The 17,698-nt window shown below is 50.8% G+C and overlaps 2 protein-coding genes across 7 annotated transcripts in view; one reads left to right on the top strand and one right to left on the bottom strand.

The window, feature by feature from the left end:
* TBC1D14 (TBC1 domain family member 14) overlaps window positions 1-10,598 on the top strand; it is a 103,953-nt gene extending 93,355 nt beyond the window's left edge. For all 6 annotated transcript variants that reach the window (XM_027103767.1, XM_027103764.1, XM_027103765.1 and 3 more), the window contains 2 exons: window positions 4,155-4,413; window positions 7,892-10,598. In XM_027103767.1, the coding sequence (XP_026959568.1) occupies window positions 4,155-4,413; window positions 7,892-7,957 (325 nt within the window). In that variant the 3' untranslated portion in view covers window positions 7,958-10,598. The remainder of the gene's footprint in view (window positions 1-4,154; window positions 4,414-7,891) is intronic.
* A 4,219-nt stretch (window positions 10,599-14,817) lies between these two features.
* CFAP184 (cilia and flagella associated protein 184) lies at window positions 14,818-17,564 on the bottom strand. The gene has a single exon (XM_027103772.1). The coding sequence runs from the start codon at window positions 17,233-17,235 to the stop codon at window positions 15,601-15,603; it is 1,635 nt and encodes a 544-aa protein (XP_026959573.1). The 5' UTR covers window positions 17,236-17,564; the 3' UTR covers window positions 14,818-15,600.
* Window positions 17,565-17,698: the final 134 nt, after the last annotated feature.

Below are 17,698 nucleotides of genomic sequence, written 5' to 3' on the forward strand. Positions count from 1 at the left end.
GGCCACCTCCACTGCTGCCGTGCTGTGCTGACCTGCCTGATTGTTTCAGTGGTCGCCCAGTGAGGCCTGCGCTCCCCTGCAGGCGCTTCTCAGCGCAGGGGACAGGCCCCACCCCTGGTCAGATGCTCCACTCAGAGAATAAAACCTGCAGCCTTATAACAGCCTGTAAGGTCCTGTGTGCTGGGCCCCTGGGCCCCACAGGCATCCTCGTGTTCTCCCCTTGGCTGTTTTTGGCTTCAGCCCAGTGGCCTCCTTGCTCTTCTTTGGGTGTTGCTGGGTTTATTCCTGCCTCAGAGCTCGTGAACTCACCACTTCCTCTGTCTGGGTACTTCCCTGACCCTTTCTCCTGCCTTGCCGCTTCCTCTTCAGGGCTTTATGGAAGTGTCACTTTTCAGTGATGCACTCTCCTTGACCGTCCTGTTTACACAGCCACACTGGCAGTCCCTATCTCCCACCCCTGCTTTTATTTAAATCAACATCTGACATTCTGTGCCTATCCTTTCCACCCCTGAGGGCAGGGAAACTTGTCTGTTCTGTTCTGTGCTGTATAGCCTCAGCACAAAGAACAGGGACTGGCATAGAGCAGGCTTTGGAAAATATTGATGATGAATGGACTGACCTGATGAGAACCAGCAGGGCTCAGATCTCGGAAGTGACCTCATGGAGTAATGCCTAGATTGGTTGGCAGGATGGAGCAGGTGGGCATCACAGGCATTAAGGGTGGCGCTCCCTTTTTTTTTTTTTCTTTTTGGGGTGGGCTGGGCTTGGCTGTAATTTTTATATCTTATTTATTTATTTATTTGGCTGTGTTGGGTCTTCGTTGCTGCATGTGGACTTTCTCTAGTTGCGGCGAGCAAGGGCTACTCTTTGTTGCAGTGTGCGGGCTTCTCATTGTGGTAGCTTCTCTTGTTGCAGAGCACGGGCTCTAGGCACACGGGCTTCAGTAGTTGTGGCTCATGGGCTCTAGAGTGCAGGCTCAGCAGTTGTGGCACACGGGCTTAGTTGCTTCGCGGCATGTGGGATCTTCCCGGACCAGGGCTTGAACCCGTGTCCCCTGCATTGGCAGGCGGATTCTTAACCACTGCACCACCAGGGAAGTCCAGTTTTTATATCTTAAGTTCATCCTAAGTTCAGGGTGAGTTTTTTGAACTTTGAACCATTGACTTACTACAAATGCTACCTGCAAATAATCTGTATTTGCCAACTCAGTAAAGCAAATGGTTGATAACAGCTTGATTGGTAAATTCTTGTGAATTTTTAAAAAAATGTAAATTGAAGAGGATTAAATTAATCATACTTCTGAGTTCATGGTCAGAACTAGTGTCACTGTTTCATGCAAGTGTCACTGTTTCATGCAAGGCTACTCGTGTTTGTCTGTCGTTATTCCTTTTTATCCCATCCCCACTCCATAGACAGTACTTCGAATGTGTTTAATATATATCATTTTTGGTATACATTTTTTAAAAATGTAATAATAACTCACACTTGTATAGAACTTTTACTGTGTCCCAGATGAATGTGGCATTCTCCATCATTTGGATGTTGGCTTAATTTTGTAAAGTTCAAAATATATCTGAAGTAGTTTATGAAGACCCACACACAAATCTGAACTCGAGAATATTATGTTGGAGAAATCTCTTTTGTTGTTTTTCTCCCTCTTTGCCTATACCTACTCAATTTTCCCATCTTTTTTTGCTCAAGACTCTGCTTTTAAGATGTAAAGGTTTGATTTCCACTGATGAATTGGCATGGATTAGGTCAGTTCTTTTTCATTTTTTAAAAATAAAATGTCTTCTAGATAGAATTGAGAATGTTCAGACTGAGGGGCGAAACAAAGATCTCTTGGCTGTCCCTTGAACTGTGTTTTCTAGACTGAGTAATGAGATGGTTTTCTGTCTTTTGAGACAGTAAAACCCTCAGGCTGAAGGTTGGTTGTACCTTTTAAAGGTAGGTTGTCCTCCCCAGCATGTTGCCTGAGGGCATGTGGCCCACTGTGGACATTCAGGGCATGGGTTCAGGGTCTGGTTCTGTCACTGGTGGCGGGAGCTGGGGTGATTTTTCTCTGACATCTGTCTCCCTCTTCCATCATCTGAGTTGAAATCTAGATTATTATGCCTTTCTTGAACCTTGTAAAGCACTGACGGGGGTAGCCCTGAAGGTTACTGGGTCTCAGTTAGCACGCTGTATGAATGCTCCTCCGCAGAGCATCCTGCCAGGGGAAGAGAGGCAGAGTAGATTGCGGCAGACAGGAAGCCCGTGCCTGTGAAACCTGTGAGCACGTCTGCCAGCATGGGGTGACATTTCTTTTTTTTTTTTTAAGATTTATTATTTATTTACTTTATTCATTACTTTTGGCCCCGTCGGGTCTTAGTTGCGGCTCGCGGGCTCTTGTTGAGGCGTGCAGGCTCAGTAGTTGCCGCACGCGGGCTTAGTTGACCCGCAGCATGTGAGATCTTAGTTCCCTGACCAGGGATCAAACCCGCATTCTCTACATTATAAGGAGGATTCTTTACCGCTGGACCACCAGCGAGGTCCCGGTGTCATGTTTCTGGTAGGATCTGTGGTAGGAGAGTGAGAGTCCTGCTGTTAAAGGCCTGGTGACACTACCTCCTGACCAAGGCAGCCCCGCCGTCTGAGTCCAGCACCTGAGCTCAGCTGCCTTCACGGGCCCTGTGGGTCTCGAGTCAGCATGGGCACTGAGGAAATACTGAAACCTGTGGACAAGTGATTTTCCAGGAGGGCTAGAGAACGTCCCCACTTGTGATGAGGACTAATACAGGGAAGAAGGCAGCGAGAACCGCTAACACCCGTACCGTCCTGGATCGGCTGGGAGTTTGTGGACACACTTCCTCAGCAGAGAATGACAGGTGCTGCGCCAGGTGCTGCGGATGGAGATGCAGTGGGTGGGGTCCCTGCTCTTGGGCAGTGTCCGTGGGGAAGACAGGAGCAAACAGCTCGTGGTCAAAGCACAGGGGCAGAGCGGGGCCCGGAGCGGGTGGGGGTCAGGAAGCACCCGGAGATGGCACCCGGGCTGCGTCTCACAGCTGCGGGAGGAGGACGGATTCACAGAGAATCAGCTTGGCCTGCATCTCACCCTGGACTCGCCTTGCTTTGTGACATAGGCCCAAGTCCAGGGTAGAGATGATTAGACCTGTTTGCTCACCTAAGACTGTATTTGTTTGGTAGTTTGATTTGTGATCATCCCAGTTTTCTAAGGGGGTACATATCTGTGTTTCCCTTACTTTTTTCATCTGATGGTTTGCATTGCTAAATATAAGATCAATTTCTTGTAATCCACTGTCAAATTTATTTCGAAGAATTTACTCTGTTCCTTTGCTGACCCCTACTGGGAGAAAAATGTATGGTACTCTTCAGAAGTAATGGGTACTTGTGTACGCTGAATTTGTGTGTGTGTGTGTGTGTGTGTGTGTGTGTGTGTGTATTTTTTGTGGCCACACTGCGTGGCACGTAGGATCTTAGTTCCCTGACCAGGGGTCGATCCTGTGTCCCCTGCAGTGGAGGCGTGGAGTCTTAACCACTGGACGGCCAGGGAAGTCCCTGAATTATACATTTCTGTTGACTGTTTTTACTCCCTACCAGACTCTAAGCTCTGTCTGCCTTATTAACCTTATATCTAGCACTTACCTCAGAGTAATAAGCACATAGTAGGTGCACGGTGAATATGTGTTGTATGCAGAAGTAATTGATGTCTAATTCAGAAACTGTACGGTGTTTGAGATTCTCTGTGAAAGCTGATAAAGCTGTTTTTTGTTTTTCATTTATTTATTTGGTTGTGCCAGGTCTTAGTTGTGGCAGGAGGGCCCCTTCATTGTGGCTCAGGGGCTCCTTAGTTGTGACACGCATGTGGGATCTAGTTCCCTGACCAGGGGTCGAACCCAGGCCCCCTGTACTGGGAGCACGGGGTCTTAACCCCTGTGCCACCAGGGAAGCTCCCTGATAATGCTGTTCTATAAAATGTTTAAATTGACCGTCAGAGTTAATGCAGGCTTAGGGCTTCTCCACCTCCCCCCCACCACCCCGCAGTGTAAGTATGACAGTGACTAACTGAGGGAGCATTTTAATGGATTCGACCTGAATTCAGAGCTCTTTCTTTGTGCCATCCAGAATGTGAACAACTCAAACTTTTTTTCCAGGATCTTTACTTTATACAGCAAATCTTTGCCCCTGGATCTGGCCTGTCGTGTGTGGGATGTGTTCTGTCGTGACGGGGAGCAGTTTCTGTTCCGCACGGCCCTGGGCCTCCTGAAGCTGTTCGAGGACATCCTGACCCACATGGACTTCATTCACATAGCTCAGTTCCTAACGCGGCTGCCCGAGGACTTGCCCGCAGAGGAGCTTTTTGCTTCCATAGCTGCAGTTCAGATGCAAAGTCGAAACAAGAAGTGGGCTCAGGTAAGCGGGTCTTTTGTTCTCTACTCCGTAGAGCCATGGCTCAGTGGTCTGATTCAGGAAGTGAGTTATGCCGAGTGCCCTTTGAGGAAACAGCCCTCTCTGGAGTGGTTCTTGGGCTGGAAGTGAGGTGACCTGGGCTTGAGGCTTGGCTCTGCCACAGGGGGGTCTTGGGCAGGCGCTTCCTCTCTGGGTCTCTGCCAGAAGAAGGGGCTGGAGAATAAAAGCCTTCCCACCCCTTCTGCAGTGGCACTGGGAGGTCAGGACTTCTGGTTTGCCGTCCCAGTACTCTCTGCGTGTCAGATAGTGTTTTGTAAAACAAGCCTTCCCCCCTTTTTTTAAATGTCAGAGACAGTAAACAAAGGGAACTAACTTGTCCCCATGTCACGGATAAACAGGGGAGGCCCAAAGAGGTGAACTGTGTGTTCTCAGCAGTTGCGGAGGCAGAGGAGGGTGGGGGGAGGAGGGGGAGGGGGGAGGGCGGGAGGAGGGCTTCCCTGGATGTGGGGATATGTTGCTCCGGCTCTAGCAGCTGTTAGCGGAGCAGCTGAGCCGATAGCGCGGGAGCGCGTCCACCCTGGGCCTGCTTCTTCTAGGTTCCTCTCTTCTCCTCTGGACACCCCTCTTAGGTTTTGTCCCCTGTGGGATTGGCTGTTGTTGTCTGGTTCTAGTCTTGATCATTCCGAAAGGGAAAGAATAAAACCGTGCTTCCTGACGCAGTGTATGCTCAGTTTGCCTGAGCATCAGGTCCCGGGGGGGCTTGCACTTGCTCAAGTGTGCCATACGATGCTTGTTCCTGATTAATCTTTTTTATTAGTAGAAGATTTAAAGTACATTCAAAAATAGAATGAAGTAGAATAACGAACCCCCACGTGCCTGTCAAATCTCCACTTTCAGATTTCTGTTTTCAGATGTCAGCCGTAGCTTTATGGTTTGCTTAAGTCAAGATCCAAATAAGGTCTACACATTGCAGTTGGTTGAAATGTCTTTTAAGTCTTTTTTTTTTTTAGTGTATAGGTTACCCACCTTTCCACTTCTCCCTTCCCCCTTTATTTATTGAGGAAACGAGGTCATTTGTCCAATAGCAGTTCCCACTATCTGGATTTTGCAGGTTCTATCCCTGTGGTGCTTTTAAAATGTATTCATTCATTCATGCCTGCCACACAGCACGCGGGATCTTAGTTCCCAGATCAGGGATTGAACCTGCGCCCCCCCGCGGTGAAAGCGCAGAGTCTTAACTGCTGGACCGCCAGGGAAGTCCCCTGTGGTGGTGTTTAACGTGGTCCTTCCACGCTGTATGTCCTGTAAATTGACAGATCTGAAGGCTCAGTCAGTTTTTATGTTTGGCCAGATTACTTCATAGGTGATTAGACTCTCTCCCTTTGATCTTAGTTAGCAGCCTCTTTATTTTTATAACAGCTTTATTAATTTACATACCATAAAATTCACCTTTTTAAAAGTGTACAGTTCAGTTCCTGTTTACTTATTAACCAGAGAGAGGTTCCCCTCTCACCTGGGCCCTCTGGTCTGCCTCGCGGCTAGTCCTTCCTCATCTCCCTGTCCTGTTACATGATGCTCTCTGGCTGGCGGTCTTCCTTCCTATCTGGGTCTTTTGGGAAGGAGCACAGCTGCTATAGTGGGCCCCTGGGTGTTACTGTGAACTGCTCCCCTGCTTTTACAGGGCGGGGTGGCCACTGTTCTGTGCTTAGTGTGACATGAGTTGCATTTCTGAAATAAATATGTTCAGTTTATAAAAAGGAAGTACTGACTCATGCTACAACATGGATGCACCTTCAAAACATTATGTTAAGTGACAAAGCCAGACACTGAAGACCACATACTGTGTGGTTCCACTCATATGCAGTTTCAGAAAGGGAAATCTGTAGAGACAGGAAGTAGATTAGCGGTTGCCAAGGGAATGGGCGAGGTGGGGGGCAGGGCTGTGATAGCTGGAGGATGGGGTGATGAAAATTTTCTAAAACTGACTGTGGCGAGGGTTGCACATATCTACGAATATACTCAAAGCCACTGAATTGTGCACTCTAAATGGGTGAATTGTGTGGAATGTGAACTGTATCTCAGCAAAGCCGTTAAAACAACTCAGCTCATGTGTGAGCGGGACTGGCTATATAATTATCAGGGATCTGGCGAGAGGGAAGAGCCTTTCCCTGATTAACGCAGAATGAAAATGCGGGGCTGCATCTTGAAATCCTTAATTAGCATTAGTATCTTTCCATAAGATTACGGAAAAACCCGAAGGGACTTTCTGGCCATCCCAGTATTTCACTGGTCCTTCCCTCTATCCCCACCCTCGCCCGCGTACCCACAGAGACACGCGAAGAGAGAAGGACTGAATCCAGATCTGTCATTTTGCTCCTTGCATTTTAGGTGAAAATTATTGGTTAAAACCAGGTCAAAGGTTATTAAACAGTAGGACATTCTCTGACGGTGGGACAGTAATGGGAGTTAGCCTGCTGGTAGGCACCACGAGGTTATTCAGTTCCAGGTCCCATGGGAACTGTGCTTTATGCCCGTTTCTCTTAAACACTGTGCTTAAGGTTAAGATCCTGGTGAGCTTTACAAAACAGTTAAATGTTTATGTTTAGCTGAAAGTGTCACTTACTTAGAGGGAGAGAGAGGGACTTTTCTCTACCTTTAGCCCTTCTGCGCAATTTATTTGAAACCCACAGAAAATGTTTCTGCTTTACCCCTTGTACTTTGTAATTCAATTAAAGTGGCATAGTGCCTGGCCCAGGTAGTTTAGCACAGGTGCTACAGAGAGTCCCTTGGTTTTGAAATCAGACAGATCTGGGTTTGAGTCCATATGAGCTGTTTGGCTTTTAGCAGGTCACTTGTATGAGTGTCCGTTGTTCAGGTGACTTACAGTGTTGTGTGGATTAAACAGCTGCTGTGCTGGAGGTGCCTGGCGAGGGCCCTGCTTGGCTAGAGTGGGCGTGCGATAAATGGGGCCTATTGTTATGTCCCGGCTGTTATAAAGCAATCAGAGTGGAATGTCATGTTTTTAAAAACAAAGGGGTTAACTAAGAGCTGAGCACCCAGTTGAATGAGCTCAGTTGCCTTGGGAACTCCCAGGAAGGCGGGCGAGGAGCTGATGTCTCTTAGGCCTTAGAAGGATGCATCATTTGCTGGTGGAGAGAGAGGGGCAGGGCAGCGGGGGCAGCTGCGTGTGAAGGCCCCAGAGGATGTTGGCATTCTAGAGTGGGGCGTGCGGGGGCTGGAGCCAGGCTGTGGAAGAAACAGAGCCCCGCAGCCCTGCCTTGCCATTGGTACATGCTGGCTGGTGGGAAGTGGCCGTAGACGTTAGCCCGGCGACGGCATGCTCGGATTTCCATGCCGAAGGGTGGGTCTGGATGCAGGCGTGGCAGACGGACCAGAGAGGGGGCAGGTGACAGGAGGCTGTCAGGACCTGTGTTCAGTGTGTGTTGCAGCTCACCCACCGATGTCTTCCTGTGATTCCCAGGTACTGACCGCCTTGCAGAAGGACAGCCGGGAAATGGAGAAAGGAAGCCCATCTCTCAGACACTGAGGCGGCAGGTGGACTTGGCGCTCGGCACTGAAGCGGTTCTCCAAGTGGCACCTGTGTTGTTACAGGCGGACACGCTGGCAGCTCCGAAGAACAGGGGCTGTTTTCACGTTTGATTCCTAATGCTGGAGTTGGCCTTAAACAAAAACAAAACAAACAAAAAAAGTTTTAAAAGAATTAAACCAAGGCTAAGCCTTAAGAAGCTCGGTGGAATGATGGCCATGGCCAACCACTGCATATTCTGCATGGTTTAAAAATAGGGCAGTGGCTAATCCCCTCCCCTCATTTCAGCAAAAGTTAATTAAATTGTAATGCTTTTATGTCAACTACTGGAAAGTACATTACAATTTTTCATAGCCAGGGTGCATGAGAAATGTTATTTGGGAGACCTCAGATGTTATTGGCTCATATTTTCGTCAGAAAGGGATTACTGATTTAGTTACCGAGATAATCTTCCGAGGGCCGCAGGTCATGTTTCTAAAGCCCAACTACCAAAGATAACATTACAGGAAAGTGGGTTCTCACAGGACAGCCGCTGACGAGTGCGCATGGGCTCCCCGCGACACGATCTGACCTTCAGGTTGACCTTCTACCACGTTGCCTTGACAGAATTCCAGCAGGAGGGCTGACAGTGCATGCTTAGGTTGCAGTGGGAGCCCTGCTGTCCCAGAGGCTGCGCCCACGCTTGTCCAGCGGTGGCGATGAGTCCAAGCAGGAGGAGGTGCGCACGGAGACGCTGCGACAGTTGAGACGGGCTTCACGCTAGTGGGAAACGGACGGTGGCGGCCCCTCTGAGCCGGAGGGGAGGCAAGAGGGTGTTCAGACCCACCCCTTCGTGCACCCTCCTGGCTCCTGTGGAGGCCGGCGCAGCACGGCGGGGTCGGGGGCTGCTCCCTTGCTCTGCCAGCGCACTCCCCTTGTCCCCTAAACGGCAGGCGCAGTCCTGCGTGCGGTGATCCCGCCTCACGCATTTGACTTACAGACGGACGGTTGTAAGGACTGAGGATCCAGCGGCCCGCACGTCTTGTCAGGATTCTTAGTATCTGTGCTGGCAGCCTTTCCCCCGGCACAGCTGGTTTTCCCCAAGTTCGTTAGCAACTTTTTTGTTCTAGCTTTTCCTTGACTAATTTGGAGAACTTTGTATTGAGAACTTTGGTTATCCAAATTCAAAGACATGAAGAGTTTTGGCACAGAAGGGTCCAAAGGACAGGCCAGTCTCCACGGAAACCGGTTCCATGCTAACGCGTTGGCATGTTGGTCTCTGGCGCGTTCAGTAGGCCAGGTTCAAGGGCACCTGCTGCCCTGCAGCCCTTGTCAGCCCCCTGTCCCACCCCCAGGGAGTGCCCCCAGCTGACCTGGTTCCTGATGTCGGGAGCGCCCTCGGCTCTGAGAGCATAGCGTGCGGCAGGGAGACACGGGTTGGGGTAGAGCCTAACTACAGCATTATTTTTATAGGTTTTCTATATCTGCCATATCCGCCGATGACACTTCAGGTACAAAGCAAGGTGCCGAGCCAGTGGCCATCCTCATGCCCTCCGTCCCAGCTCTGTTCCGTGTGTCATTTTTTCCCTTGTGTTCCTGGCTGAACTCTCCAGGGAGGTTGCAGAGCATCTTGCATACACTGTCTGCCTCAGCCTTTAAACGCTGACTTGCCTGACCTCCTGGAGGAGGTGTTCTGTCTCCACCCAGCTCTCGGCAGCCTTCCAGACACAGCCGTTCCCTGACGTCACGCGGCTGAGTGTAACCCAGGCTGAGCCCGGCCTGGGAAGTGGGCCGCGAGCCCTGTCACACCGTTCCTCACGGATGTACTTGGTTTTGTTCCATGACATGGGCTTTCTGTTCTTGAAAGATGTATATATTTTCTTACTGTACATAAAGATGTTCCTTAAGTGGTGACAGAAAGCGATGCAGCAGGGGGCGTGGGCAAGTTACCGAGAATGCGTTTGTGCAACTTCACGCGTAGTCAGACCCCAGCCCTCAACATTATCGTCAGACAGTTTGACATAAATCTCTTTGGATAGCACCATATATGCATTACATTTTTAAACAGGATTCCAGGCCAATCTGGAATACTTCCACATCTTTAGTTCAAAGGAGGTTTTCCTGACCTGTCCAGGGACCACACAAGCTCTTGCTGGTTTGATGCGTCCACTTCAGAGGCCGGGAAGTTCTAAGTCCAAGTCTAGGGTCACTTCGCACCTTTCCGCAGAGGGCTGCCGGACAGCACAGGGCTGTGCTTCTCTGCTTGACCTTCTCGTTTAGAAAAACTGGAAGCAGAAATTGAACTGCAGCCCCTGGAAGCCTGCCCTCTCCGCTTCCCGTGCCATTGATTTTCAGGATGTGAGACTTCAGGTTTGGGACCTCTGTGCAGCTGGTACTTCAGAGTCGGATGCTGTGTCCCCACCAGTCATTAAAATCCCATCTGGAGAAACGTTCACTTTAAAGGGTACTTTTTAACAGCTCAGTTATTGACTATTTTAAATAGTTTGCTGATAGAAAACCCCTGATGACACTTGCTCTACATATCATGTTTTAATTGCTTGTACAGTTAACCTTTAATTTTATTTAGTAAAGTGTATCAAACTAGGACTTTTTCAATTGTAAATATGTGGTTTTATTAAATAAAAGTCATGTAAAATTGTTACTTACGTTCACGGCAGTTTGGTTTAAAGTTGGAGTTCTCACCCTGAAGCATGGTAAGATCTTGAGTATCATGCTGTTTGAATATTTTAAAATCCACTTAGTCTCAGTTAAATAAGGAAGATGGTACAGTTATGGTAATTTAGTCAAGGGCTGGAAAGTTAGCGCTGCACCCCTTCTAGGCGGAGGGGAGCCCCAGCCTTGCTGCCCGTCGAGCCTGAGCGCCCGTGGCTTTAGCCCCTCGTCTCCACGCGTCTGCCACACTCACCTGCTCACATCCCTGAGCCTGCCGCCCGTGCGAGCAGGTCATCGGGCTTTCTGGGCCAGCCGCCGGGCTCTTGACAGTACCTCGACCCTGCTGGGAGCCTCGTGAGGTCAGCGGGCGGCCGTGGCCCCTTCCCGTCTGGGGTGGAGACCAGCAGCACCGCCCGTGGCAGCGGTGGGCTAGGAGCAGGCCGCCAGGTCCCGCAGAGCTGGGCAGAGCGATGCCCACGTTTCGGTGCGCCCTTCCTTCCAGTGCTCGGAGGCGCGCGGCTCGTGGGGTGTTTGGGCCCTCACACGGTGCTCAGAAACGGTGCCCTCTCTCCGCGAGTGACCTGCCTCACCGCTCTGGGCCACTGCCCTGTGGTCTCCGTCCTCCGCAGGCTGAGGGTGCTCGAGGGTTGACTGCCGGGGGCTCGCTCACTGCTCCACCCGTGCCGGGCTCTGGGCTGAGTGCTCCGTGGCTGACCTGATTCCTGTCCACGGCGGCTCTGTCACTGCCCCATTTCTGAGGTGTGGCTCAGAAGTGATCTGCTTGGGCCCCTGCAGCCAGTTGGTGGCAGAGCTGGGGTTCAGACTCTGGCCTTGTGGCTCCCCAGCCCTTGCTCAGAAACACCCCTCCCCAGAGAACACGTTGCTCTGGGGCCTTCGGAAGCTTTCCTCTGGGACCTCTGACCTCAGCTCGGAGGAGGTAGAGCTGTGCCCGACGGCCGGCCCCTGGGGGAGGACCCCCTTGCAACGCGTGAGCCGTGGGTGGGAGCGGAAGTTGGGGACCGTTTTCCCGAGAGAAACTGGGGGCTGACAGTTCAAAAACCACGTCCCCGCAGTGTGCAGCCTGCCGAGAAGGCAGGAGAGGGAACGAGGTGCCGCCAGTGGGGTGGGGAGGTGCCGGCCACCCAGTGGGGCCTTGGGGTGAGCTGTTGGTCACCAGGTGGATCAGAGGAAGGGCGCGGCCAGCGGAGGGAACTTAGAGCTAAGGAAGTCCTCAGATGGGAAGCGGCGGAGGTACGCTCCTGGAGTCCTTTTCACTCAGCATTTGCACGCTTCATCGCTCTGACTTAAGACTTACCTGAAAGTATAAAACATAAACAGTACCAAATTGGGGTGCATTAACTCTTTTTATAGACAGGCTTCCCTGTTGAGTGGCAAAAATCTAAATGATAGCTGCAGATGAACATGTATTTCCACTTATGTGGTACAAAATTTCCAACGTGATGTCACCAAAAAATGATTTTCATTTACCAATAAAAAAGCGTTTCTTTTTCAGATGCCTGGAGCTCTACCCAGATAGTGCCTGCTTCACTCCTGCCAACTGCTGCCCAAAACAAACAAAAAACCCTCTGTAACAGTGGACACGTCCGACTCAGACCAATGTTTTCAAAAAGGCTAGTTTACCCTGAACGTTCCTGGCCCAGTAGGCTGCTCTCTGGCATGTCCACATCTACGAGTTGAGTGTAAGTCACTGTGATTCTTGTTGCAAAGTTTGTTTATGCCAATGGTAGTAGTTACTGTATTTACATAATTTAATGTTATGTGAACCGATGGTGCAAAAAGAAATTGTTGTTTCTGAGAACACTAAAAGCTTTGAAAAGTCTCAATAAAGGCAGATCTCTTTAAAATGCTACTGAATTGGGTGTGGGTGACACAACTGGAAAATAGTTAACATCTGTTGGGTGTTTACTGTGTGTCAGGCACTACGTTAAGCCTTTATATAAAATATCTGTTTGATCCTCACAGTAACTCTGAAATGGGTACTGAGAAAACCACCGTACAAAGAGGCTGAGCAACTTGCCTGATTTAGGAAGTGGTGTGGCCAGGATTTTGAAAGAAAATAATAATGGAGTCTGTGCTGAGATTATTTTACAAGAAATTTAAGTTTCTGAAATCCATAGACAATTCAAAATGGGTGCAGTCATTCGAGAATCTAAGAATCTACCCTTAAGGGAAGGCCTTGGCTGTCTACCTGAAGATTAGAAGTGGTTGTACATTTGTATTTCGAAATTAGAATAAAGTGTTGAAAACAAAAAAAACCCAGAAGGCTAGTTTCATGTAACACCTCATTCAGATTTTCTCGTGCCTGCATTTTTCAGGCCCTGTACTTTATTTTATTTTATTTATTTTTGGCTGTGTTGGGTCTTCATTGCTGCGCGTGTAGGCTTTCTCTAGTTGCGGAGAGCGGGGGCTATTCTTCGTTGAGGTGCTTGCGGGCTCTAGAGCGCAGGCGCACGGGCTTAGTTGCTCCGCGGCATGTGGGATCTTCCCGGACCAGGGCTCGAACCCATGTCCCCTGCATTGGCAGGCAGATTCTTAACCACTGCGCCACCAGGGAAGCCCCAAGCCCTGTACTTTTTGACACAGAGATGAAAAAAAAACTTTAGCCTTTTAGTGTTCATAAAAATAATCTTAGCTTTAGGGATTTCTAGTCCAAACTCAGGCACTACTCTCTATAACTTTCCCCTCATGGAAGGCAGGGTCTCTGCTGGAATGGACAACTCTGTGCATGTCCTTCTTTCGTGGCTGCAAGCCTGCTCCCCTGTCATTTTCCTCAGTGGTTCTACTTCGTGAGAAATCCTCTTTTCTGCCTGTAATTGTTTCTGAATCTGACATAGAACTTGGTGCCTGACATATAATAGGCATTCAAGTAACCCTTATTTTCAGAAAATGAGACTGACATCATGCATTAGTCCAACACATTTATTCAACATTGATTGTGTGCTTGGCACTGTGCTTGGCCATTAAGGAGGATGGTAAGCCAACAGTCCTTGTCTTCCGGGGCCTTTGTCTCGGGGGCACAGAGGACGAAGCAGACATTCACAAAGCGGTGGGTCAAAGGCTGGCATGGGGCTAAACGCAGGCTGCTGTGGGGTGCAGAGGGCTGTAAGACGGGGGAGAGGATGCTTTAGGGTCCTGGCTTCTATAATCAACAGATTATTTATCTAGTCAGTTGGAACATCTCCAGCACAGGTCATGTAATTTGAGAGACCATCGGCAGCTTTGCTGCGTAAAGCAAGGCCAGCCTCGTCAGTCTGTTTTGTGTCTTTGTGCTCGCAGAGACCTGCTAGTCACTGGGTTGAAGGCTTATGAGGAAAGGTTTGGATCCACCTGGGTAACTGCCAGTGGTTCAGAGTCAGCTGAAAATACCTGTTCTCTCTAGGGAACCAAGGGGCTGGATACGGATAATGAAAGCTGCTCGCTTGGTGAAGGCACCGAGCCTGTTGCCAGTTTGACTTTCAAGCCTCCTCAGCCACAACAGAACCTAGTGCGCCTGTGTCGCTTTCAGTTTGAGACACCGGGAAAACCAAGTTCTATTTGTCAGTGATTCACTACTTCACTTTGGTCTTGATGAATAGGGTGGAGAGAAGACAGAAATTAGAGGTAGTAGAGGTTGAGGAGAAGGGAAGTAGGAAGGCAAAGCTTTTTACTCCCCTCCTTGTTACATTTGTGTGCTCTGATAAGTACAGTGTTATAAAAAAGTGTATAAGTGTGCTGAAGGAATTTTAATCAACCTTTATTGGCTTTAAAGGGAACACACTTCAGAAAACAAAATCATGTCATCAAAAGATGAAAGTTATTGTGATTTTCTCACGACCAACTGAGTCATCTGCCTAGAGAAGGGTTTCTAAAGGTGTTTAGCACCAAAAAAGAGATCACCCTCCTTATGATCTTTCTTATTCTTAAGTTTAGCGATGGGAGAATACTGTTAATCCCAAATCTGCACATCTCAAAATTCAAGCTAAGGTTAAGAAGAAATAAAACCAAGCCCCTAGCTCCCCAAAGTGTCAAAGAAACCGGAAAATATTCATCACTGATTCCAGGTTAAGGAGATAGACCTATCAGGTGTTTCTTACATGAACTCAAGGAATGAGAGAATTTTAATATTTGATACAGAGTGAAATCATGTGCACAGTGAGGGTCCAAGATCTGAAAATATCTCGCTGAAAACAAAAGGCTTACAGACAGTCGGCAGTCACCAGTCTATATATTTTGCACCTGGCAAAATACACAATACAGTCACCACTCTGTCTTCACTGGAAGACAAAATTTCATTTTTTGGTACAGATCAATGCATTTCTTTCGTGGATCCAAGAAAACGTTTCATTAGAATTGAAGACTCGTTGAGCCAGAAACAAACATTCACAGTTAAGCAGACAGACTGAGCCTCCTTTCATTGGAAAAGGAGAGACGAAGGAACGTCAGCTCCTTTCCCTGGTTCTCATTCCTCCTGTTCCTGGGTATTTTTTTATTACCCCAGAAGCTAGTGCTACTTACATGCAAAACAATTTTAGACTAAGGGAATTAGTGAGGGTCGAACCGAGCCGGGAGACTCAGGACCACACAGTTCAATGCATTCAAGGGGCATTTCACACAGCTTAATGCACAGGAATGTTGTTGGCACCCTGCCCCTTTGTCGAACCCTGTCACACATGGAGGAAGGAGTTCTCCTCAGTGTCAGGACACTGAAATTATGGAATTGCTCAGATAGAAAAGGGCTTTTGACAGCTTTTTATGAGGAGTAAGTCATCCCTGTTCGTTCCTCTGTACCTGTTTTACTTAACCCTGTATGAACTGAGTGCTAACTCAATTTTGTGTGCAGCACTAATTGGGAAGCTGAAAAATTAAGAAGACAAAACACAGTTCCATCCCAGACATCATAGGCTGCCTTAAGAATGGCAAGAAATGGAGAATAAGCGTTAACGAAGGATGAAGTTTGCTGAGATCGAAGACGCTCTGCCGACTCTTTCCCGTCAAGGAGGCAGAAAGGCTTTGGCTTCCCTGATCTTCTGCTTCACGCCTCTGCAGGACAGAATAAGCCCAGCGTGATGGTGCTTCAGGGCTTCCAAGTGCTGGCTGAGTTCTTCAGTCCTGTCCACCTTCTCTTCCATGTCCCGAAGGAGTGCTTCCTTGCCCAGAAGCCCGCACTTCTGTTTCAGCTTGATGTTGTCAGTCCGCAGGCTGTCCCGGGCTTGCTTAGTCTTGGTCAAGATGTCCCTCTTTAGGGCCACCTGAGCCTCAGTCTGCATAAGCTCTGACTTCTTACACGCATTTTCTATGTCCACGAAGTGTAACTTTTCCTTCACATGGGTTATGATTTGCACATGGTTGGTCACCTTGCTGCGCAGTTTCAAAAGCTCCTCATTTCTCTCCTCGACTTTCTCATGCAGGGTCTGGTTCTCAGTCTTAAGCTGTTCAAAATCTATCAGGAGCAGGCCCTCTGTCTGGTCCTCCTGGGCCCTCAGCTTGTTTTCAAAGTGCACCAAACTCTGCTTCAGCTGCACGTTCTCTAGCCTCACAGCGCTTATCGCCTTCTCCTTCTTATCCTCCAACGCCTGGATCCGCTCCACCTCTCGCAGAGCGGCCTGGCGACCACCCCTCATCCAGCAGCTGCCCATGGCCTGCATCACCACCTGCTTCTTGAGTGCCTGCAAGCGTCGCCATTCCTCCTCCACCCGAGAGAGCTTCTCTTCGCACTGCCGCTTCAGCTGGTCCAGCTCGCGGTGGTACCAGCGCAGGTCATCTGACTCCTGCTTCTTCAGATCCTCCAGCATGGCCAGATGGCGTAGGTACGCTTGCTGTTTCTCGGGGGCCTCAGGCTCCGCGCCCTTCTCGGGCACCTCGGCTGCATCCAGGCCCTTCTTGCGCAGCGCCTCGAGGATCCTGTGCTGCAGGTAGATGCTGTAACGCTGTTGGCGCTCTCGCTCCGCCGTCAGGGAGCGGAACTGTGCCAGGAGCTCGGCGCGCAGCTGCTGCTCCTGCTGCTTCTGCACCTCCTCAGTCCAGTCGCAGCTCTCAAGCTCGGGTCCCTCGTCCAAATCCCCCAGCTCGTCCTCGGTTTTGCCCAGGCCTCCTTGCACAAGCTTCTTCTCGCTCTCCTCGCTCTCTTCTCCTTCCTCCGCCAGCTGTCCTTCCCGCTCAGCCTCTCGGTCTGGCGCAGCCTCTTCCTTGCCGGCCGTGGCCTGCTGCAGACAGACCTGCGACAGGATTTCCTTCCTCCTCGGCTCCGCCGCCACCTCCGCCTCGTCCTCCTCCTTCCACTCCTCCTCTGGTTCCTCGGGGCCGCCTTCGGGCTCCGGCTTCGCTGGTTCCTCAGGCCCCGCCTCCGCCAGGTCCCGTGGCTCGGCCTCCGCCTCGGCCTCGGCCGGCCACTCCGGCTCTCCGGGCCCCTTCTCGCCAGCAACCTCGGTGGCCGCCGGCTGTTCCTGGGACTCGGCCGGCTCGGCGCCTTCCTCTGAAGCCTCTACTGCCTCCGCCTCCGGCTCCGCGGGTTCGGCCGCGGACTGGGGGCCAGAGCTGGTTTTGATCCCGGACAGCCGTGAGGCCAGGCTCTCCACAGTTCCAGCTTCCTTCTCGGGGTCCCCATTGTGGTCGGAGCGGTCGTCCATCTCCCTCCCGCCGGGCCGGCGCCACGGACCCCGGCTGCAGGCTGTTAAGTTTCCAGGGGCAACCAGGGGCGCGCGCGGTGGGCCCGGCGATTGGCTGGACGTCCTCCTGACGCCCTGCCCCTTTCCCCCGCCTCCTGGCAAGAGCAGGCCAATGGGAGGTCGCGAGCGGACGACGGGTAGCGTTGATTGGGGGAGGCCGTAGGCTCGCTCCACGAGGGGCGTGGCGCGTGTGCCGCGCTTCCTTTCCGCCCTTTTCCCCGCGCCCGGCCTGGGGCGGGGCGTCGGGGAGACTCTGGGAGCGGCGGGCGGCCGGCGCTAAGGACGCGCAGGCGCAGCGCGGCGGGCCGGGCCCCCGCGCGGTGGCGCGCGCGGGGCGCCTGCGCGGTGCAGGCGCCGGCCGCCCGCCGCCCCCAGCCTCTCCCCGACGCCCCGCCCCAGGCCGGGCGCGGGGAAAAGGGCGGAA

This window comes from Aethalodelphis obliquidens, unplaced genomic scaffold (assembly GCF_003676395.1).
Source record: "Aethalodelphis obliquidens isolate GAN/ISIS:26980383/991018 unplaced genomic scaffold, ASM367639v1 scaffold6, whole genome shotgun sequence".
Lineage (NCBI taxonomy): Eukaryota > Metazoa > Chordata > Mammalia > Artiodactyla > Delphinidae > Aethalodelphis > Aethalodelphis obliquidens.

What these genes read in the sequence shown, in the direction of transcription:
- CFAP184 (XM_027103772.1), bottom strand. Translation starts at nt 17,235, where the DNA reads ATGGACGACCGCTCCGACCACAATGGGGACCCCGAGAAGGAAGCTGGA.